This window comes from Triticum aestivum, chromosome 6D, assembly GCF_018294505.1.
Source record: "Triticum aestivum cultivar Chinese Spring chromosome 6D, IWGSC CS RefSeq v2.1, whole genome shotgun sequence".
NCBI classification, from domain to species: Eukaryota; Viridiplantae; Streptophyta; class Magnoliopsida; order Poales; family Poaceae; genus Triticum; species Triticum aestivum.
In genome coordinates this window covers 317,842,848-317,866,168 of record NC_057811.1, presented here as the reverse complement: position 1 = coordinate 317,866,168, position 23,321 = coordinate 317,842,848, and the positions used below count along the sequence as shown (strand labels likewise).

Genomic DNA, 23,321 nt, shown 5'->3' with positions numbered 1-23,321 from the left:
AAATTTGGTGGAATATGCTACGCGGGGCGGCGGAGCTAATGGACGGCGCGAGGCAGCCGGGGGCACCAAGAACCGGCGGGGAGATGCGACGATGGCGGCGAGGAGTGGAGCGGGAACGGAAACGGGCGAAAATGGCCTTCGCGCCAAGGAAAAGGGATCCGGCAAAAAAAGTGGCAAATCCCGTAGATATGGCGGAAACGACCCAGAGTTTGCAGGATCCGGCAATTTGTTTTCCAGGATGCCCGATTATACGGGATCTATTAGGTCGTAAACCAACGATTATTATGACGTATGGCGACCAATAACTAAAATAAGCTTTCAGTTTAAGTTCCGTGGATGCATTTTATAGTCAGAAAAAAAGAGACGCTTCGAGAGCGTTCCTGATCGTTTCCCCCTGGTTCCGGTTCCACAAGGCAATCCCCGAGTGCCCTTTCAATCACCGCAACCGCGCACGATCAGAATTCTCGTGCCTGAGGCGAACACCGTGATCTAGCCTTCCAGCCCTTTCGTGTCCGGCGGCCTCTCCACCCCAGTCCCCAGATTATGTCGACGCAGTCCATCTCGCCCGCCTCCGCGTCCGCGCAGTTCCCCTACCCTGCTAGCGCCGCGGCGGCGGCCCCGTCGTACTTCCCCGTGCCCTTCCACCTCCAGACTTCGCAGTACCCTACCTGGCCGACGGTGGCCCCCGCGCAGCCGGCGCCGGCGTACAACGCCGTCTACCCCATGCCCCAAGTCCAGCAGGTAATAACTCCCCATTCGCGCAATCTGTTCCAGAGCTCCTCCTTGTAATTTGCTCCATGGACGGATCCTCCCTGTAATTTGTTGGCGTAGTGAGCTAAGGTGGTCGGAGATCCGGTGGTGGGAGAGGATCTGGACGCCGCTGTGCGGCTTCTGAGGTTTGGGTCGCGCTCTGTTGTTTTAGGTTCGAAAACGCATCCAAAGCTGCACTAGTGTTTCTTACTTCATTGCTAGCATCCCTTCATGTTTGATTGGGGTTTAGGGCATATGGGTGATCTGATGAGTAATGGCTATGCTGACAAAGCCCCGTTTGCTGAACTGCCATTAGCTTCTCATCATAATACATCCACCTTTCTGCCACATATTGGTTGCACGGTGAGTGACCTGACCAAAGAATGGATGGATAGCCTGAATTATCCGTCTTAGTTTTGTCCTAGCAAGACCCAGGGGAACCGTAAATGCTCAATTGGAAGCCAATTCACGTTGCGATGTGTTCCTTAGCTCAGCACCATGAGGTTTGCTGCATCGAGATAGGTTATACTCCCTCCGTAACTTAATATAAGATTTTGTTTTACACTACGTTAGTGTCAAAAAACGTCTTATATTAAGTCATAGAGGGAATGTTGTTTAAGCTATGCAAAGACAAGGATGCTAAGTGATGAGTTTATTTCCATCCGAGCATTAGGAGGTTATATGTTATTAACATTGGAGGCTTGTTTCGTAGATAGGTTAGTGAAAATGACCTTTATATTGTTGAACTGGTAGTAAGTACCAAGTCTCCTATTGAGTACTAATAAGTAGCCAATTATGATATTATTATACAGGCACAACAACTGTTCCAGAGAGACTCGCAGATAATCAGCCCAGAGGCTCTCGCCACGGTGAAGGCTGCTATTGCAGATAATGACAAAGACAAGAAAGTTGAAGCAAACAAAAAGGCAGTTCCTCGAAAGGCAGCTGGGCAATGCTGGGAGGATCTGACGTTAGCTGACTGGCCTGAAAGTAAGCTCTCAGTCGTATTTTATAGGGCATTTTACCAAATGTTGCACTTCTATGATCTATATTAGAATGTGAAACATGGTAATGCAATATTTTTGTCACTTGTCTCTCTTAGCAATGAAGCTGACAAACAGCCAAAGCACCTTCCCTCTCCCAGACAAGATTAATGTTCTATGTGCTGTTCTTTCTTCTAAGATAAATTGTTGTTTCATTTTTTTGTTAAAGGCAGGTTAAAGAGTTGATGCTTTCACATTGGATCTAGGTGGGCTTGCTGATGATATAGTAAACATTTTGCTATTATCTCTATGCATACATAAATTGTTGTATTGTGCGTAAAAGGCTAAATTGATCTTGTGGATACATTTGCAGTTTGCTATTTACATGGACAATTGTCGAAAATGTGATATAAATATTTTGAATTAACCTTTATACATATTTTGAACAATTCTCTGTGATTATTTGTTATAGTTATTTGAGAAGGCTAAAAAAACAAAGAACTAGCTTCCGTGCTCTTATTGCACCCATCTGTTTGTAATCTGTATAAGCTAACATAGTTAAAATATTTAAATATATCTCAGCTCTGGCAGAGTGTCCAGCATTTGTTTATGATTTTTCAATGAGCATAAAATCAAGCATGATAATTCACTTTAATCATGGTTGGTATTTGGCAAGACAATAAATGTTTGTTCGGATGAAATTATATCAAATTATCAGTTTCTTAGAGCGTCTTCATCCCTAACACCCACAATCTAGCCGCTATGGGTAGATAGATCACCTTTTTTTTATCTCAGTTAGCGCCTCTAAGCCTCGCTGACCATATCTCTAAGGATCACCTCTAGGTGCCAAGGGCTATAAATTTTAATACTGTATTTGATTTGAAGTTGATATACATAAACTAATTGTAGTTAATTAGCTTATTATTGGTAGTTGTGATGTCTCCAAATGCAACTTAGGATTTGTATTTGCTGTGTCAGTGCAGGTGTCTCGTCTTCTGCTTGTACTGATTATTAGTAGTTGTGTCATTTGGTTGCTTTCCATTGTATGAGTATTTCTGTACCTTTCATATTTACAATTCTCACTTCCCTCCCGTGGACAGATGACTTCCGTTTGTTTTGTGGTGATCTTGGAAATGAAGTGAATGATGATGTTCTGACCAAGACTTTTTCAAAATATCCATCCTTCAACATGGCTAAGGTGAGTCTTGCCTCTTCTACCCATGACATCGATTATATCTCTCTTTATTTGTAGTGATCTGATTATGAACACATGATGCATCAGGTTATACGGGATAAGTCTACGGGTAAAACTAAAGGCTACGGGTTTGTTAGTTTTGCCAATGCATCAGATCTTGCAGCAGCACTGAAAGAGATGAACGGTAAATATGTTGTATTAGGTGGCTTTTTGTTTACTAAATTTGTCCTTGTACTGCAGTCAAACTTATATACTGCTAACCAGGTAAATATGTTGGAAATCGACCAATCAAGCTACGGAAGAGCACATGGAAGAATAGAATAGATTACGAAGCTTTGCTGAAGCCGAAGGTTAGTTCCCATGATTGTCTTTGTGAGGCCTACTCTACTACTCATATGCTGGTGCTCATTTAACTGATCTGTGCCAAATGCCTGCAGACTCGGCCACAGAAGAAGCTCAAAGTGCAGCCAAGAAGTGTTTTACACAAGTGAAGCAAATAATTCTCCTTGTTTGTCATCACAGTATCGACAATGATGTGCAATGCGCATATTCAACAGTTGATGTAAGCCTTTAGCATTGCCCGTGTCAGTGCATTCCAGTTTATGATTGTAATGTAGGTGTAAATATCCAAATGACTAGTATCTTTGTGGACATCAACTATGTATTTTGATGAATGATTGATGGCAAACGCTATGGATTGTTCTCGCTAGAGAATAATTTGTTTGGGAAACATTTTTTGCTACAACAGCTAACAAATGACCTCCACAAGTAGATTTTTTTAGGGGAAAACTTCTGATCTATTCATCTTCAAATTATGGTAGTACAACGAACACTAAAAAATAATGAAAATTACATTTAGATCCAAAGACCACCTAGAGATGACTATAAGCACCGAAGCGAGTTCCGTTATCTCTCCTCCCTCGTCGGAGCCAGGTGTTGTATAAGCATCGAAGCGAGCCCGTTATCTCTCCTCCCTCGTCAGAGCCATGTGTTGTAGTAGATAGACAGCTGGGTAGTTGTCATGCTAAAGGTAGTAGAGGACCAACACATTAGAATAGCAACCGCCGATGACGAAAAGACGTGTAGATGGGAAGGATCCAGCCTGAAGACATGAACCGGGCAAAACCCTAGACCATCGCATCCAACCTGAAAACGTAGGAACGTCAATCGTATCCGAGTAGATCCACCAAAGATAACAACCGATCGAATTCTACAAGATCCACCTAAGACACCTCCACACGTCGATCAAATTTTGCAAGATCCACTGAAGACACCTCCACACGCTCTCCGACAATGCACCAATGGAATGAGGCTAGGCAGAGAGAAGCTTATGGCCACCGCCGTCTCGTCTTCCTAAGGACACAGACCCTAACAAAAGCAAAAGAAACATCTAAAAACATATGGGTCAGAATATACCACGCCCCTCAGACTATACCACATGGGCAATATACCACGCCCCTCAGACTATACCACGCCCATGTGGGTGGACCGCCGGCAGGAGACAAAGGAACCGTAGATTTTTTGGAGGCGGCGGCGGCGGCAGTTGCGTGCATACGAACCAGGTCCATAATTAATTCGGTTGCCCTAATTTGCTCAAAAGAGGCTAGAATTTTCATGTTTACTAATTCACACTGCTTTAAAAGTTGCATAAAAAACATACTCTTAATTTGTATCTTAGCCTCATCACTTGTACAACAGTTTATAAGCGTAATGACAAGACCACCACATATCTGCACCCTCTGCATTCTCCTCAGTTACATCAACAGGTAAAATTAATCCCATGCATCCATTCATTTCATTCTGTATGTAAGTAGCTATGGGTCATGAACACCCAAACATTTTGACAGACTTATTATTCGTCTATAATTTTCTGAAGATCAGTATGCCACAATAAAATTTGAGAAAATAGCAAGACTTGATATTCTGTGATGATTGTCAATGTGTATTGCATTAAGAAGCCTTCATGTCATCGAGTCCAACACTGGCCTGCAAGAAGTGTAGACGTGGTGGAAGATTGTCATTAAAGGCAGACAACAGAGATAATAATACCGTCTTCAGATGAATGAAGGCCATACCAGGAAGTCATGATTCTCCTTGAGAAAGGGATAAAAGGTGGTGCAGAATTTCTCAATGTCTGCTTTGATGTCACCCGTTCCGCTAATTACCTCCATAAATTTATCTTTGTTAGGAGCAAGCTTCATAGCCACCTGCAATGTCCTCATATGAGTGATTCATCAAAGAAAAAACACAAAGGGAAGGCAAGGTAACCAATATGTATATAAACATGATAATAAATAACAGCCAAGTACCATTTCAACAGACTAGTCAATTGGCAAAATAGTCAAGTATTCATGTTGCATTTTTCTAACACAAAAAACTTCTCAAAAAACTCCAACAAAGCAAAGCTCTTCTTAAGTTAATAATGAAACTGATGTATTGTTCTCTATGATCACTAAACCAGCTAAATACCTGTGTTCTTTGTGATACAAAAATATATGACTGATCATGTTAAGCCAAAGCTATCAGCTGACTACGTCTGTTTGCTAATCCGAGTTCCGCCTACGCTTACCCTGAACTATCGTGACAGACCTACATAACCACAATCAGTACCATTTCAATAGACTAGTCAATTGGCTTCACAATTCGCCTAGTCATGCTTCTTCGTAACATGACATGCATTAGAGATTTTTAGGAGGTAGTTAAGTTGGTTTGATAAGAAGGGGCTTCATTGTGTTTCAGTTTTTTAAATGGAATCTGTAATAATGTTGGAAACAGATGTTGGAGGCTGGATGAACAGACACCGATTCCCATATAATAGAATTAAAGGAGAGAAAGAGAACTTCATCAGTGACTAAATTTTGTTCACTCAATGGACAAAAAGGGTTGGCAACTTAGTAAACAGAAAATACCCCCTGTTTATTCATCTATGGCGCCTTCCGTTAAAATATGGCCAGCAACTTAATGTAGAAAGAGTCAAAGAATAGCCAATGTTTTATGCATCCACAGTGCCTTCAGTTGAAACATGGCCAGTAACTTAAATACAAAGAGTAGCAAAGGTTTATTCATCTATGGTGCCTTCAATTGGATAACACTAGTCGTCCCTTTACTTTATGCATCTATGATGATGAAATATTTATTCGGACACTAAATGCAGATATAATCCATCCTCTGATAATAAGTGCTTCAGCAATAGCTATTGAATAGCACTATAACTGTTTAGTTCACGATGACACCATGTATGTGCTGATTATGTGACTCAAAATGTGGAGTATTATACCGTAAAACTGGAGCTGGCGAGCCAGCCATGCCATTTCTTCAGAGTTTTTGTGTATGAATCAGTACATGCTTGACTCATAGTCCAGTCTGGATGGTCAAGCAGATTACGGAACAGTTCAACAAGGAAGTCCATTGCCCTGAAAGCAAAAAATATGAGTAAACACAAGTACACCAATGGGAATCTCGATTAAGCTGCAGTAGAAGAGGCAAATTACGCAAGAGAAATTGAAGAACCTCGTGAGCCATAGAAGTCCATTTGTACAGCTTGATGAACCTTTTGCGGTCTTCTTTTCAACTTCTTCTTGGACCATGGTGTACAAGTGCTCATATTTTGTCGGGTCTGAAGAGTACTTGTTCTCCAACCTCTGACAGGAGAAAATGAGGTCAGTCGTCAGGAAAAGAAATAGTAATCTGAGGCAGATATGTTTTATCACATAAACAACATGCCAACATCAATACTTAGTAACATGAAATGTAAATTCTCGTTCACATTTTTTTGAAGATAGGATCCTTACCGTGATATTACCTCCAATATCACTCTTCACAATTGCCATAGCAGCACCAAATTTATCTGGTGTTCAAAAGCAGAGAACAACAAATGGAAAATAAGTAACACTCTGAAGGAATTTCTTGTTTAAGAAATACCACTAAGACTCGACCAAAACAAAAAGTTAGCCACACTTGTTAGAATAGAAGATATTTGATGTAGGCCTGTGCAGTTTGGGCCAACACAAAAGTTTTCATTTAGGGACTTGCTTTGACTTACAAAAGCACAACACAGACTGGTACTATACGACTTTAAGATTTACCAACATACAATGAAAAGTTTGAGAATAAGAAAGACAGCTTTACTGGACCACGACAAACCTAACTTGTTCTCTCACAGGTCACAAATCAATTCTGCTCAAGTGACAGGTGTACCAAATCAGTTATTTGGAGGACTACATGTACATTAAACAATTTAGAGCAACCCAGCACACACAAAACACAACTTTCGCAAAAAGGTTGATGATAGTTTGAAAGCTCTTTCCAGCAATAAAAAAAGAAGTTTGAAAGCTCAATGATGCAGCAACTAATAAGTCACAGCAGTACTAAGCTCAGTGAAATCAATAAGGGCAAAAGCATAAACCAAGAAAGTCATCTCCCTATGCCAAAGGCCCTGATATAACTATTTGTTACTCCCTCCGTTCACAAATATAAGATGTTTTGGATATTTCAATATGTACTACATACGAACTGAAATGAGTGAACAAACACACTAAAACGTGTCTATAGACATTCGATTCAGAAAAAAAGGCTTACATTTATGAACGAAGGAAGTACTTATTTAGAACTACAAATCTCAAGAGCAGTACAAACAATTGTCCACTGACGATGCTAGTCTCAAACTGGGGAACAGCTTGTTTCGGCAATGTTATGTGTATTAATTTTACTCAGGTTGTTGACTGCTGCAGCCTACTAGTGAACTAAACACGGTAGGTAATCAGAAATTCAGTAAGGCTGCGTTCGGTTGACAGGGAATTGAAAGGGGTTTGACAGGGATTGAAGTGGATTGATTCCCCTGTAAGTCAAATCCCCCCCAAATCCCCTCCAACCCCCTCCAGGCAGGGTGTAACCGAACAAAGCCTAAAGCAACTCGGCTACTGATCCCAGCCTCGTGCTGTTTAGCACTCCAACAGCGCATGACAAAAAGGTGGAGCAGAGGGAGTTACCCAAGACAGGCAAGATTTGCTTGCAGACATCAAGGAAGGGCTTGGCGAGCATGACCCCACTGTCCGACCTGACATGCTTCATCCCTTCCAAACACGGAGCGAACACCGTCTCGGCCATCTCTCTCTACCTGCAGGAATCAACAAATGCGTCAACCCACCACGCTCAGAACCGCTGATCCGGCAATAATCTTACAACCACTAGGCCAAAGCACCCGGTATTCTACAACCAGCGAGCTCTGTCCCATCGCTCAACAGAATCCGGACACCATGGATGGGAGCAAACCTCCACGAACCGCACGGACTGCCGTCCCAAGTCAACAAATGCGAAGAGAAGAAACCGTCGCTGATCTAACCTTACGGGAAAGAAACAGATCCGAAACTCACAGCGCAGCTACTGAACAGAAACTGAAGAAAGATGCCCACTCACCGCTCCACGATCTCGCAAACGGCGATGTTTCTCGCCTTCTCTGGTGCAACCTTGGGCGAGGGAACTGCAGGAGAGAGGCCTTGCCGGTCGGTGGAGGGAGGAATCTAAGCAGGGGAAGTGCGATGTGGGGGAGGAAGAAGATGCCGAGTGGAGGCCACGACCCCGGACTGATCTGTTTTACTCGCTGAAAAAAATAGCACGCTATAGCATCGCTAATAGCACGTATTAAAAATTGCCTCGCTAAATATATCAATGTACAACTTCTCGCTAATAGCATGCTATAGCGCGATATAGCATGCTAATAGCATATTTTGTGGTCGCCGCTATTTTGCTGTAGCGCGCTATTTTTTTCATTGTTTTACTACTGCGGAATCTCTGTGACCCGCGTGTGGGAGGCGACTACTACTTCATGGGCCAGGCCTAATCTGGACTCTTTGCACATAAGCCCAATGAAATATTTTTTTAGAAATGCCCAATAAAGTAGTGAGTGAGTTAGAGGACGACTCTAATAGGGCCCACTGTTCATTCCAAGGCCCAGTAACCCGGGAAACCCCCACAAACCCCTCTGACCTGCATCGGACGGCCAGGAGAGCTCGCGTCACGATCCACGGGCTCACCGGGACTTGCACGCTGCCTTTATAATCCGCCCTCGCCGCCGAACCCTAGCTCCTCTTGCCTTTCTGCCCGCCCACCCGTCTCCTCGCCTCGCCGTCTCGCCCCACGCCGCCGACGCAAAGATGGTACGTGGATCGGCCGCTTTGGTTCTGTGCTGCTCCGGTAAGGTTTTTCATCGCCGCGTGTTTTGACGAGGTTCGGTGTCTTTGCGTTGCTTGCAGCCGTTCAAGAGGTTCGTCGAGATCGGGCGCGTGGCCCTGGTGAACTACGGCAAGGACTACGGCCGCCTCGTCGTCATCGTCGACGTCGTCGACCAGAACCGGGTGAGTGCCGGGTTTTGCTGGTTGGAGTTCCGAAGCGCTCTTGTGGGGTAGTAGATCTAGAGTTCTATAGCCATGTTCTGTTTGTTGGTAAGAAACCTTGTGCTATGGGTTGTTCTGTGGAAGAAATGTAGGAATCTGGTTAGTTTTATTAGCTAGTAGCTTCTTATTTGAAATGTTGAAACAACAAATGGAATTCTACGAGTGGCATATCCTAAAAGTTGTTCTGTTAGTTTATTAGGATTAGTTGTAACTTCTCTGCTTAGTGCAATTACTGAGGTGATGTATTGAACAATACCTGGGGTTATCTGACAGTGCTGTTTACCGTGATAATGGTTGTAAAATGCACTGCTTGCAAGATCAATGGGTTTTGGGTTTATTTTTGTTTACCTCTAAAAATGTTATAAATATGTTTGTTACCGCTAATCATGTGCTCTTGCAATCAGAGTTTAGCTGTTTGCTCTAGTTCTGTTTAGTTATGTTGTGGCTCTTTGAGTATTGAATTTCTCATTACTCTGGTGCATTCAGGCACTTGTGGATGCTCCTGATATGGTCAGGTGCCAGATGAACTTCAAGCGTCTTTCGCTGACCGACATCAAGATTGACATCAAGCGTATCCCTAAGAAGGCAACTTTGATCAAGGCCATGGAGGAAGCAGGTAATGGTTAATCTTGTGGTGCTGACACCTGCAACATTTGGAATTTGTTCTCTTGATGCTTATTTGAGTTTGCGGTGCCATTTTGTAGATGTGAAAACCAAATGGGAGAACAGCTCATGGGGTAAGAAGCTTGTTGTCCAGAAGAGAAGAGCATCGCTGAATGACTTTGACAGGTTCAAGGTCATGTTGGCTAAGATTAAGGTGAGGCATTTCACTACCATCTGGTTTATAAGTGTAGGGCATGACTTTTTTCACCTGCTTAACCTGTCATTTTTCATATGAACAGAGGGGTGGTGCGATCAGGCAAGAGCTTGCCAAGCTCAAGAAGGAGGTTGCTGCTTAGATTATCTTAGTGGATGGCATGTTGAGTTTTTTGTTCCAAGTTGGATCTGCTCTATGTTCCAGTGTTCTTAAAGCCAGAATTAGTACAACTGTTTTCGGAGAACTACTTCATATTTTGTCATGGCTGTTATTGAATACCCAAGCTAGTTTGCTACAGATGTGCCTCTTGCCTTAATTCATTTGTGATATGTTGCCTGGTTCTCTGTTTTTACTTTTGACTCGCTTGTGGTTATTTTTTAAGAATTGAGTAGGGTAAGCATATCTTTTGAATCTAAGCGAAACCCTTAATTAAATAAGATAAAAGTAAAGTGCAGTGGTACCTTCATTCTATTCTCGGTCGGCTCATTGTTGGTCAATTGCTCTGTCTCGGGCCGTTTGATTTGATAGCCTAGACGGCTAAAAGTTCAATAATAAAAGTTTTGAAGGTTGCGCAGCACATAAAATATTTGAACTTGTATTTTGTAGAAAAGACACAACCTGAGCCTGACTGCTGCCACTCGCGTTTGAAGAGAAGCGCAGGCCAAGAGCTTCGCCAGCGCTGCTTGCCGGTTCATGCGACACCTCAAACGACATTTGTCCATCCGTCTCCACTGTACGTACTAGGTTGCTGAGAAATCTACTCCAGTGCCAGCCCTTTGTCCATCTGCAGCACCTCTTGTCTGCCTCCTCCGCTAAACGTACCCGGTTGCTGACAAACCTACTCCCGTGCCATCCGTCCGCCCGCTATTTAAACCTTAGGACGGCCTCTTGCTTGAACAGAAGGGGGAGATCACCACCATTGAGGCCGGCGTTGTGGATGCGCCAATGGCAGAGCGGTTGACGATGAGCCGGCGGCTTCATCGGCCAATGTCGGCATCACTATGGGCAAGGCCCATGCTCACTACACTGACATGGTTCTGGAGGAGCGGGAGTTCGGCAGGCGCTGGCTAAACAGGCCTACAATCCTTCACCGGCCAATGCCGACATCACCATCGGCAAGGCCCACGCTACACCAACATGGTGCTGGAGGAGTGGGAGGCCGTGTTCCGGCAGGCGCAGGTCGAACAGGCCTACAATCTTCGCCTCCTCGACGAGCACCGGTGCACGGATGAGCTACCCGTCCCCGGCGCGGCCATCATGCCGGACGTGGACATGGGTGAGCAGGAGGCTCTGCTTGACTCCTACCGCGCCGCCCGCGACATCCGCCGCGACTACTGGCTCTACCGCCAGGCGGATTTAAAGGCCGCCTACAAGGGGATCGACGAGGTGGCGGATGAAGTTTACGGGCCCGATGACGGCAATGAGGTGGCTGGCGGCTCCGTGGCCGCGGCATGGCGCAACAACGACGAAGCAGGCATGTTCGCGGGCGCCGTCGACAGCGAGGCAGATTAGAGCATGGGAGGGAGCCGACGCTTGTGTCCCAGGAAGGCCACCGCTCTTGTCCTCCTGCTGAAGCTAAGCCTTGTGGCTCATCCTCATCAGGTGATTAGCCGCTTGCAGGTTGCAAAGGCGGAGCTGGAGCTTCACTTCCCGGGGATCATAGCCGGCCGAATATGGGGAACGGGCGTCAGCGGTAATTTAGTCAGACTAGGTTAGAGTACGGTTTAGTTTGAAAAAAAATTCTAAAATGCAATGAATTTTGTCTGATTTGTATGAAAATCAATCGTTTTCCATGAATTTTGTCCGAATTGCTTAAAGCCGATTTGAAATGTATGCATATAGTATTGGATGGCCTGTTCTCACATCCGCGTTAGAGGACTGCCCCCCTTTCCGTAGACGGATGCAATGTCTCATTTGTGGGTCAGCGTTGAAGATGCCCTAACAGTTCAAAGGAACATGCGCACAGAGGCCTCGCCATAGACTATGACATACATAGGGAAAGCTAAGGTGTTGAAGGACCTGGAACCAAATGTCTTCACGTCCCACTTGGACTAGGAAAGAGCGGTAAACGTAGACCAACAAGTTTGGGGCAAACTCTGATGAAGCACCAACGCCGCCATTGGCTCAGCCACAACATAGAACCAAAGAGGGGACATGACCCTGACCCCCTCTTGCCCAGAATCAAGGGTGGCAACCCACCAGCGGCATCGATAGGGACCCTCCACTCTTGCAGCCATGAGACCTGTAGGAATTGAATCCGAGCCGCCATTCGTCGCTGCTACTTGTGAACTGCGTTGGGATTTCCTCGAAGAGGAGAGGATGATGCAGTATAGTAGAGGTAAGTATTTCCCTCAGTTAAGAATTAAGGTTATGAATCTAGTAGGTGAAGCAAGCAACACCTCGTTAGCAGCACCTGCACACAAACAACAAATCCTTACAACTCAACGCGAACAAGGGGTTGTCAATCTCTTGACGGTTACGAGCAAGATTAAATTGTATGGTGTTTGGTAGATAGATCGAACAAAAATACAAAATAAAATAAAAACACAACAAGGTATTTTTGGTTTTTGTATATGATAAAAGATAAACCCGGGTGCCATAGTTTTCACTAAAGGCTTCTCTATTGAAAATAACATACGGTGGATAAATAAATTACTGTTGGGCAACTGATAGAAAAGCAAATAATTATGACGATATCCAAGGCATGCTCATGTATATAGGCATCACGTTCGAGACAAGTACACCGACTCCTGCCTGCATCTACTACTATTACTCCACACATCGACTGCTATCCAACATGAATCTACTGTATTAAGTTCATAAAAAATGGAGTAACGCCTTAAGCAAGATTACATGATGTAGACAAGATAAACTCACATATGAATAAACCCCATCTTTTTACCCTTAATAACAACGATACATACGTTTCATGTCCCCTTCTGTCACTGGGATTGAGCACCGCAAGATCGAACCCATTACAAAGCAGCTCTCCCATTGCAAGATATATTAATCTAGTTGGCCAAACCAAATCAATAAATCGGAGAGAAATATAAAGCTATAACAATCATGGATAAAAGAGCTCAGAGAAAACTCAAATAATATTCATGGATAGATCTGATCATAAACTCATAATTCATCGGACCCCAACAAACACACCGCAAAAAGTGATTACATCGGATAGAACTCCAAGAACGTAGAGGAGAACAATGTCTTAAAGATCAAATAGAGAGAAGAAGCCATGTAGCTATTAACTATGGACCCGTAGATCTGTGGTAAACTACACACGCATCATCAGAAGGGCAACAAGGATGATGTAGAGCCCCTCCGTGACCGAATTCCCCTCTGGCAGAGTGCCCGAAAAGGCCTCCAGATGGGATCTGTCAAGAACAGGAACTTGCGGTGGCAGAAAAACTATTTCGTGGACTCCCCTGTTGGTTTCCAGATTTTAGAGAATTTATAGAGGCGGAGTTAGGTCAAACGGAGCCATGTGGGCCCCACAAGCCACCAGGGCGCGCTCTGAAGGAAATATGCCCTAGAGGCAATAATAAAGTTGTTATTTATATTTCCTTATATCATGATAAATGTTTATTATTCATGCTAGAATTGTATTAACCGGAAACTTAGTACATGTGTGAATACATAGGCAAAATAGAGTGTCCCTAGTATGCCTCTACTTGACTAGCTCGTTAATCAAAGATGGTTAAGTTTCCTGACCATAGACATGTGTTGTCATTTGATAAACGGGATCACATCATTAGAGAATGATGTGATGGACAAGACCCATCCGTTAGCTTAGCATTATGATCGTTTAGTTTTACTGCTATTGCTTTCTTCATGACTTATACATATTCCTCTGACTATGAGATTATGCAACTCCCGGATACCGGAGGAACACTTTGTGTGCTATCAAACGTCACAACGTAACTGGGTGATTATAAAGATACTCTACAGGTGTCTCCGATGGTGTTTGTTGAGTTGGCATAGATCGAGATTAGGATTTGTCACTCCGAGTATCGGAGAGGTATCTCTGGGCCCTCTCGGTAATGCACATCACTATAAGCCTTGCAAGCATTGTAACTAATGAGTTAGTTGCGGGATGATGCATTACGGAATGAGTAAAGAGACTTGCCGGTAACGAGATTGAACTAGGTATGATGATACCGACGATCGAATCTCGGGCAAGTAACATACCGATGACAAAGGGAATAACGTATGTTGTTATGTTGTTTGACCGATAAAGATCTTCCTAGAATATGTAGGAGCCAATATCAGCATCCAGGTTCCGCTATTGGTTATTGACCGGAGATGTGTCTCGGTCATGTCTACATAGTTCTCGAACCCGTAGTGTTGGGGATATGACTATTAGGTATGACCCGCCCAGGAGGGGCCGGGTCATCCCTATGGCGGTTCATCTCAATGAAGCCCAAGAGTGTAATAACAATGGCGGTTCATAGATAGGCTTAGTAGAAGGCCCAAACCCGAAGGCGGCTTAAGGCCCACGGATATAAACCGCCATGTATATGTAGACTTGTATTGTAAGGCATGTAAGATAAGTCACCGAGCCGGACACGTTGTATGAGCCGGCCGGGACTCTGTAGGCCGCAGGACGTCAACCCGTGTATATAAGGGGACGACCCGGCGGCGGCTTAGGAAAAGAAAGAACAGATCGAGAGCCAGGCTAAATGTATTCGCTCCCTGGTCATCGAAACCCTAGCAATACTACCTCAAACTGGATTAGGCCTTTACCTTCACCGCAAGGGGCCGAACCAGTATAAACTCCTCGTGTCCTGATTAACCCCTTTAAGCTAATCTCTTTGCAATGGCTCCACGACTAAGTCCTCACACTAGGACATCTGTCGTGACAATTCCACGACAGTTGGCGCCCACCGTGGGGCTATCGCACGATGGTTTCAAGTTCTTAGAGGGCAACTTCGAAGGGATCAAGGGATATGCCGTGGGCCGGATGACCAAGAGTCGTCGCGGCAAACTCTACATCGACGACGCAGGCTGGGGCCCCGAGGCCGGCTCAATTGAGTATGAGTACCGGGTCCCCTTTGGCGGAATTCACGTCTTCATTGGCAAGATCGGCGAGCCGGGCCCTGAGTCGGACATCGGCACCGACATCATCGAAACGGCTCAGCGTGCGAGACCCGCCCGAGTTCAGCCCGCCATGAAACGTGCCTTCGTGGGATTCATCCATGGAGCGGAATATGAGGATAGATCGGTGTCTAGTGGTGAGACGGTTGTTTACTCTGATGGTGAGTCGTCCACCGGCGAGACTGAGTCATTGTATCAACTGCAAGACGGCCGGCTTTGGGGCTGTTCCGATGGCAACAGTATTCTAGACCCCTGCGAGCCGCCGAACCGGGTCGCGATCTTCATGGCCGGTACGCAGCCGGTACAACATTCTTCAACTACAGCGGCGTTGATTTCCGGGTCAGCAGCGGCGATGATAGCCAGGGTAGGAGGCCCTGTGCGCCCGCCGGCTCAAGTTTTGTCCGACTTACTAGACACCTTGGCAACACTGCTGGCGACGGAGGTTAACCCGGATAATCGAGATCAGCATAACGCGGAAGTCGCTAAGTTGCGAGATCAGATAGCTCAAGCTAAGGAGGATCTGATAGCTGAAGATGCTAGGATGACTGCGGAGCGGGTTACGTTGGATGCTCAGGCGCAGCGGATTCAGTCGGAGTCTTACCAACTCATGCTAGATCAGAACGCTTCAAACAACGTCATGAGGAGGAGGCATCAGACTCGTCTGCCCCCGTTTTACGAGGCAAGAAATCTCTTTAACACGCCAGGAGCAGGAACAGTAACCCGCCAGTGGTAAATCGGGTTGAAGCGCCTGGGACGGGTACGCCGGTTCAGCCGCGCACGACGGACCCGCCTCGTCAGAATAATAACCCGCCGCAGCACGTGCCGGCGCCACCGGGTCATTACTCTAACCCTTTGGATAACATGATCGTTGCGGCGTCACGGTTGGCAGCTCTCCCGGTTGAAGGCGAGTCTCCGACGGCGGTTGAAACATGGAGGGCTAGAGAGCTCCTTCAGACAGCTTTGGTTCAGCAGCAGGCTTATTCTTATAATCGTGATAGGATTCATTCCACCCCTCGCCCGAGCCGAAGTTACAGCAGGCATATCGATGAGCCGGCTGTGTCAAGCAGTGGACGAAACCATAACCTGCCCCATGGACATAACCCGGCGGGCGGTGGTGCTGATGCTCAGAACATAGTGGATCAAGGTAGAGCACGTCGAGAGGCTGAACTAGCAGCACAGTATGCAGCCCGTCAACCTACTCCGGTTCGTCCAACAACTTCAGTGGAGCCAGGTGTAACCTTTAGGAATTTGGGCGTGCCATGTTTGGTGCCGGCTCTACGTAATGAGCGTCTGCCCAAGGATTTCAAAGGTCCTCGCAAGGTGCCTAACTACACAGCCGACTTACCTCCTGAGGCATGGATCGAGAGTTATGAGATGGCCATGGAATTACTGGATGTTAGCGATGCTGCGTGTGCTAAATATTTCCCCTGATGTTGGAGGGGACGGCCCGTACTTGGTTGAAGGGGCTCCCTGCCAACTCCGTTGGGTCATGGGCCGAGTTAAAGGCCCGGTTTATCCAGAATTTTAAAGATACATGCAAGCAGCCCATGTCAATTGTCGATTTAGCCGCCTGTGTCCAAGAAGAAGGTGAGTCGACAACCCATTGGGTGCGCCGGGTCTCGCCAATCCTGCACTCGTCGGATCGCATCAATGGCGACTCAGCAGTGTTCATGTTGGAGAACAATTGTCGTTTCACACCCCTGAAGCAGAAGTTAGGGCGGCTCAAACGCCACTGCAATGACATGGGGCACTCATGGCGGCTCTGGTTAAGTATGCTGACTCTGATGGTACCAAGGACCCCGAGTCTGATGACGAAAAGCCGGGAAAGGGAAAGAAGAGCAGCAACACCAAGGGGCAGCAGCATAACTCGGTGAACCAGGGAGGCAATGGTAAGCGCAAAGCTGATAATAGTCTTGACTTTGTGGCTAACACCAATGCGCAGAATAATGGTCAGCGTCGTAAGGGTAAACCGCCCCCACGGGCCGGAGGATCAGGCTTTAATCTTGAGCAGATGTTAAATCAACCCTGCCCAAGGCATGGGACGCGAGAGAGACCATCTGGCCACCTCTGGAAGGATTGTTACATTATGAAGGAGTACAAGAATTCCAATCTTTTTCAAGACAGTCATGGGCCAGGCGGCGGCTCACGATCCGGTTCTCATGGACCGGGTTACGGCGGCGGCGACTCTAACTCTGGATTCCAAGGAATCAAGGCAATCATGGCAGCCAGGATGGTTACAATCAGCAGAGTAATCAGGGGAGTCAACAGCAGCAGCAGTCTGGTTATCAGAGCGACCCGAAGTAGTTGAATAGTGGACAGTATCACGTCTTCACCACTGGCTTATGTAAGCGTGACCGAAAGCTTCATAAGAGGGCAGTCAATGCTGTTGAGCCGGCGGTTCCCCATTATTTACGCTGGTCTGAGCAGCCCATTGTGTGGAGTCGGGAAGATCACCCGCCCCGGGTTGACAATCCGGGTCACTTGGCTCTGGTGGTTGCACCTCAGGTCGGAGGATATAAGTTTACCAAGGTACTCATGGACGGAGGGAGCAGCATCAATATCCTTTATTATGAAACTTTCCGTCGCATGGGGTTGACTGATAAAAATCTTAAGCCGTCAAACTCTGTTTTCCACGGTGTGGTACCTGGTAAGTCGGCCTGCCCAGTTGGTAAGATAGCTCTGGAAGTTGCCTTTGGAGATGATCATGATTCTAGGTCGGAGACATTGACCTTTGAAGTGGTCAAGATCCATAGCCCATATCACGCTCTGTTTGGACGGCCGGCTTATGCCAAGTTCATGGCACGACCTTGTTATGTGTATCTGCAGCTCAAGATGCCGGGTTAAAAAGGAACCATCACGGTGCATGGAAGCCGGAAGATAGCCTTGGAATGTGAGGAAGGAGACGCTACTTATGCTGAGTCTGTTTGTGCAATTGAGGAGTTGAAGTTTTATAAGGATAATGTTGACCCGGCGGACATGACATTTTAAAGAAACCAACCACAGAGCAGGATCCTTCACTCAAATTTAAGTCGGTGGATGACACTAAGATGGTTGATTTCGTTCCTGGCGATTCATCGAAGCAGTTCAGTATCAGTGCCAATCTGGATCCGAAATAGGAAAGCGCGCTCATCGAGTTCATCCATGAGAACCGGGACATCTTTGCATGGAAGCCTTCAGACATGCCAGGTGTACCGAGAGAACTCGCTGAGCACACTCTTAATATTGATCCAAAATTTAAGCTGGTCAAGCAGTTTCTTTCCGATTCAACGAGGAGAGGCGGAAGGCCATTGGAGAGGAAGTGGCCCGGCTCTTGGCAGCCGAGTTTATCATCGAAGTTTTCCATCCCGAGTGGTTGGCTAACCCGGTGCTGGTACTCAAGAAGAATGGCACTTGGAGGATGTGTGTGGATTATACGGACTTGAACAAGGCTTGTCCGACTGATCCGTTTGCTCTCCCTCGTATTGATCAAATCCTTGATGCTACGGCGGGTTGTGAGCGTCTGAGTTTTTTGGATGCTTATTCTGGTTATCATCAGATCAAGATGGCAGTTAAGGACCAGGAGAAGACAGCTTTCATTACTCCGTTTGGAGCCTTCTGCTATGGTCTATGCCTTTTGGGCTCAAGAGTGCCCAGGCGACTTATCAGCGGTGTGTGCAAAATTGCCTTCACAATCAGATTGGGCGCAATGTTCATGCTTATGTCGATGACATTGTGGTTAAGTCAAGAAAGAAGGAGACCCTGATTGATGATTTGAAGGAGACGTTTGACAATCTCCGGGTCTACAAGATGATGCTTAATCCGGCTAAATGTGTCTTTGGTGTGCCCGCATGCAAGCTCTTGGGTTTCTTGGTTTCTAACAGAGGCATTGAAGCTAACTCGGAGAAAATTAAAGCCATTACCTCATTGGCTAAGCCGGTGCGTGTTAATGATGTTCAGCGCCTAGCGGGTCGTATTGCGGCTCTGAGCCGGTTCATAAGCTGGCTGGGTGAGAAGGCTATCCCCCTCTATCAAATGATGAAGAAGACAAATCATTTTGTTTGGAGTGATGCTGCTAACCAAGCATTTGAGGATCTGGAGAAACAGTTGGTTGAGCCGCCCGTGCTTGCTGCCCCTGTTGATAAGGAGCCTCTATTGTTATATGTGGCTGCTAATAGCCGGGCCGTCAATGTGGCCATCATGGTAGAAAGGAAGGAGGCAGGCAAGGAATATTCGGTTCAACGGCCGGTTTATTATATCAGTGAGGTGCTTATTGAGTCCAAGCAGAGATACCCACATTGGCAGAAGCTTGTGTATGGAGTTTTCATGGCAAGCCGGAAGCTTAAGAAATATTTTCAGGGTCATCCCATCACTGTGGTTAGCTCTGCTCCTTTGGGAGATATCATCCAAAACAAGGAAGCAATTGGCCGGGTTGCTAAGTGGGCCATTGAGCTTGGACCTCACGAGTTAAAATATGTGCCTCGTAGGGCTATCAAGTTCCAAGCGCTTGTGGATTTCATTAATGATTGGACAGAGTTGCAGGCACCGGAGGAAAAGCCGGATAACACATATTGGACTATTCACTTTGATGGATCTAGACAGCTGGAGGGCTCGGGGGCTGGAGTTGTCTTGACTTCCCCACGAGGTGATAAATTTTCTTATGTCCTCCGGTTAATGTTCCCTTGTACTAACAATGCAGCTGAGTATGAGGCCCTGCTCCATGGTCTTCGGATGGCTAAGGAGATGAATTTAAGTCGAGTGAGATGCTTTGGTGATTCAGATTTGGTGGCCCAACAGGTTTCTGGTACTTGGGATTCCAAGGATCCGCTTATGGCGGCTTATTATTGAGAGGTCGATGCCATTGCAGGTCATTTCAAGGGTTACCAAGTTGAACATATTGATCGAAGGAAGAATGAGGCGGCTGATAACCTAAGCGGGCTAGGCTCTCAGCGTAAGCCGGTGCCACCGAATACATTCCTGGATGTTCTACTCAATCCTTCGGTCAAGTTGCCTACGGAGGAGGACCTTGCTATTCCTGACCCGGAAGCACAATTGGTGGCGGCTATTCATGCTATTCCTGATTGGACAATTCCCTATTTGGCTTACATGACCCGAGGTGAGTTACCTGAGGATGAGACCTTGGCCAGGCAGATAACCCGACGGTCTAAGTCAATGACAATTGTCAATGGGGAGCTGCACCATTGTAGTGTTACAGGGGCATTTCAGCGTTGCGTTTCTCCTGAAGAAGGCTGTGAGATTTTGCGTGAGATCCACGAAGGAGATTGTGGTCATCATGCCGGCTCTAAATCTCTGGTAGCCAAGGCTTTTCGTCATGGTTTTTATTGGCTGACGGCTCATGCTGATGCTGAGGACTTGGTCAGAAAATGTGACGGTTGTCAGAAGTTTTCACGTCGAGCTCATGTTCCGGCTCAGGAGCTGAGGATGATCCCAATCACTTGGACGTTTGCAACTTGGGGGCTTGATATGGTTGGACCTTTTAAGAGGTCCAAGGATAAGAAGACCCACCTTTTGGTGGCGGTTGATAAGTTCACTAAGTGGGTAGAGGCAGAGCCGGTCAGTAAGTGTGATGCAGCCACGGCGGTTCAATTCATGAAGAATGTGATCTTCCGTTTTCGCTTTCCACACAACATTATAACAGATAATGGCACTAATCTCTCCAAGGGTGCTATGAAAGAATTTTGTCAACATGAGCATATCCGGCTTGATGTATCATCAATGGCTCACCCCCAATCCAATGGTCAAGCTGAGAGAGCCAATCAAGAGATCCTAAGGGGCATCAAGCCCCCGGCTTATGGTTCCCTTACAAAGGATGCCGGGTTGTTGGGTGGAGGAGTTACCTTCCATGTTATGGAGCATTAACACCATCCCCAATAGGTCTACGGGTTATACACCTTTCTTCATGGTCTACAGAGCAGAGGCGGTTCTCCCTAGTGACATCCGTCACGACTCACCTCGTGTGGCGGCTTATGTTGAAGCTGACAATGAAAAAGCACGTCAGGAAGCACTTGACCTGTTAGATGAGGAGCGTGACATCACAGCAGCTCGTTCGGCGATTTACCAGCAAGATCTGTGCCGTTACCACAGCCGCCGGGTTGAAACCAGAACTTTCCAAGAAGCCGATCTAGTGCTCCGGCTCATCCAGGATCAGACTGATATGCACAAGTTATCCCCACCTTGGGAAGGACCCTTTGTGGTCAGTAAGAATCTGAACAACGGGTCATACTACCTTATCGATGTTCGAGAGCACAAAGATTCGTAAGTCGGAGGAGGAGACCCACCGGCCCTGGAATATTGCTCATCTTCGGCCTTACTACACCTGAGCCACCGGCTCTTCTGATGTACATATTTTGACAATGTATATATTATGATCAATATAATAAAGTCGGCATCCCTGTTAAAGCAGGGCCTCTGTCGTTTTCTCTTTAAACAACGAGTTTTTGGTCACATGGGGGCTTCTGCTTTATAAAGCGAAGTTATGGTTACCCTTTGATCCGGCTTATAGGCCACATACATAAAAAAACTTGGGGGCTTGCTACCCGGGTTAAAAGGGGACCAAAGAGAGTCTGATGCAAAAGCACAACTCAAACATAGGCGCCCATTGAGCACAACTCAAAAATATTGCTTGGGGGCTCTTTTGTTCTAAAGAACAAAGAGTTTTTATAACCCTTGTAATAGGCTTAAAAGCAAGGCTTGGAAACTAGGTGTATTCACCTAAAACCCCGGGTTATCCTGCCTTTGTAAGTAAGCCACTCCGCCCAGGTAATCTTGGAATGACCCGCCGAACGTTTGACAAGTCAATCTTATGCAGACCCTGAACTTGTCAAAGTTAAAACGACGATTGGTTATGTGAGGTCCATCTTATAAGGTTTGTAAAACGGTTTAACTCAGTGGCCTGTGCAGCCCGTGAAAGCACTCGATTTTTGGCCTGGCAGCCCATGAAAAGCCTCGTTTTCATTTGTTTTTATTCGACAGATTTTTTGAGGTTTATTTGATGAAGTTTATAATGCTTTACGAAACTACCCGGTGTTTATTAACCCGGCCTGGCTCTTGACTATAAGTCGCCAGTATGAGATAAGATAATATCCGGTGTTTATTAACCCGGCCTGGCTTCGTTCATAAGCCGACAATATATGATAATTACCAGTGTTCAAGTTTTGGGTTATCACCCTTACTCTGCTGGTTTGGTAAACCAACAATGTGATCAAATATCACAGGTATGACATATTTTGTTCTAATTGAGCCAATCCTGGTTATAAAGCTATTTTAGTTTCCAGTGATTATATATTGGGCATTATGACCCGTCCTGCGGTAAACCGTGGAACACTTGTGATCTGTTTTGCATACAGGAACAGACTCAAAAAGCTGATATTATAAGCATCAGTGGCAGTTCTTCAATTGGAAGATCAACAGTCTCATGGAAAGCAGAACATACACGATGGCACGGCAGATTCAAAGTTTTACTATCCTATTACATGCCTCCGTGGGCTGAATGAGACCATAATGTTTTCACAAAGGATCAAGTGTTTTAGAACCGCCCGGCGGTTCAATCTTCTTGGCCTTGCTGCCCGGAGTTTTCTGCGTCATCTTTTGCCGACTCTTCGTCTTCCTCTGCCATCTGAAAAGTTGGTGATGACCAATCGATGCCAGATAAAGCTTGAAATTCAGCCTCATCATCTATAAGCTTAGACGGATCGACTTCAGGGGCAAAGGTGTGCTTACGAATTGGCGGGATTAAGTCCATAACTTTGTAAGTCCGAGTCGGCATCTTTTGGTTCTCCTGGTTATAAGCCGGATGATACTTGGAAAGGTCTGAGTCATTGGCAATCAGAGTGGCCATTGGACGAATTCCCTTTACGCAAGCCGAGAAGTCTTTCTGATCAAAAGGTGTACCATCTTCTTTTAAGCTTGGGTAACCAGTGGCTACCTCAGACGGGTCAAGCTCTGGTACCCATGCCTTGGCCCGGCTCAAAGCCGTCACAGCGCCGGCTTTTGCAGATGACTGTTTTATCTCATCAAATCTTACAGGCAGCACAGAGAGTTTCTTTAAAACATCTATCCGCATAGTTGGTGCTTGACTTGTGGGCGAAATG

The 23,321-nt window shown here is 46.0% G+C and overlaps 3 protein-coding genes across 3 annotated transcripts; 2 read left to right on the top strand and 1 right to left on the bottom strand.

Moving 5' to 3' along the window:
* The first annotated feature begins 371 nt into the window (after positions 1-371).
* LOC123144857 (RNA-binding protein 42) lies at positions 372-3,637 on the top strand. The gene is made up of 6 exons (XM_044564108.1): positions 372-741; positions 1,563-1,740; positions 2,834-2,931; positions 3,016-3,112; positions 3,193-3,278; positions 3,366-3,637. Exons 1-6 carry the CDS (start codon positions 544-546, stop codon positions 3,417-3,419), a joined length of 711 nt encoding a protein of 236 aa, XP_044420043.1. The 5' UTR covers positions 372-543; the 3' UTR covers positions 3,420-3,637.
* Positions 3,638-4,695: 1,058 nt separating this feature from the next.
* Positions 4,696-8,619, bottom strand: LOC123144858 (glycolipid transfer protein 1). The gene is made up of 7 exons (XM_044564109.1): positions 8,344-8,619; positions 7,917-8,044; positions 6,720-6,775; positions 6,439-6,569; positions 6,206-6,341; positions 5,004-5,135; positions 4,696-4,914 (listed from the first exon to the last, which is right to left on the bottom strand). Exons 2-7 carry the CDS (start codon positions 8,032-8,034, stop codon positions 4,879-4,881), a joined length of 609 nt encoding a protein of 202 aa, XP_044420044.1. The 5' UTR covers positions 8,035-8,044; positions 8,344-8,619; the 3' UTR covers positions 4,696-4,878.
* A 262-nt stretch (positions 8,620-8,881) lies between these two features.
* Positions 8,882-10,466, top strand: LOC123144859 (60S ribosomal protein L14-1). The gene is made up of 5 exons (XM_044564111.1): positions 8,882-9,083; positions 9,180-9,281; positions 9,807-9,936; positions 10,025-10,137; positions 10,223-10,466. The coding sequence occupies exons 1-5, from the start codon at positions 9,081-9,083 to the stop codon at positions 10,277-10,279; spliced, it is 405 nt and encodes a 134-aa protein (XP_044420046.1). The 5' UTR covers positions 8,882-9,080; the 3' UTR covers positions 10,280-10,466.
* The last annotated feature ends 12,855 nt before the right edge of the window (positions 10,467-23,321 follow it).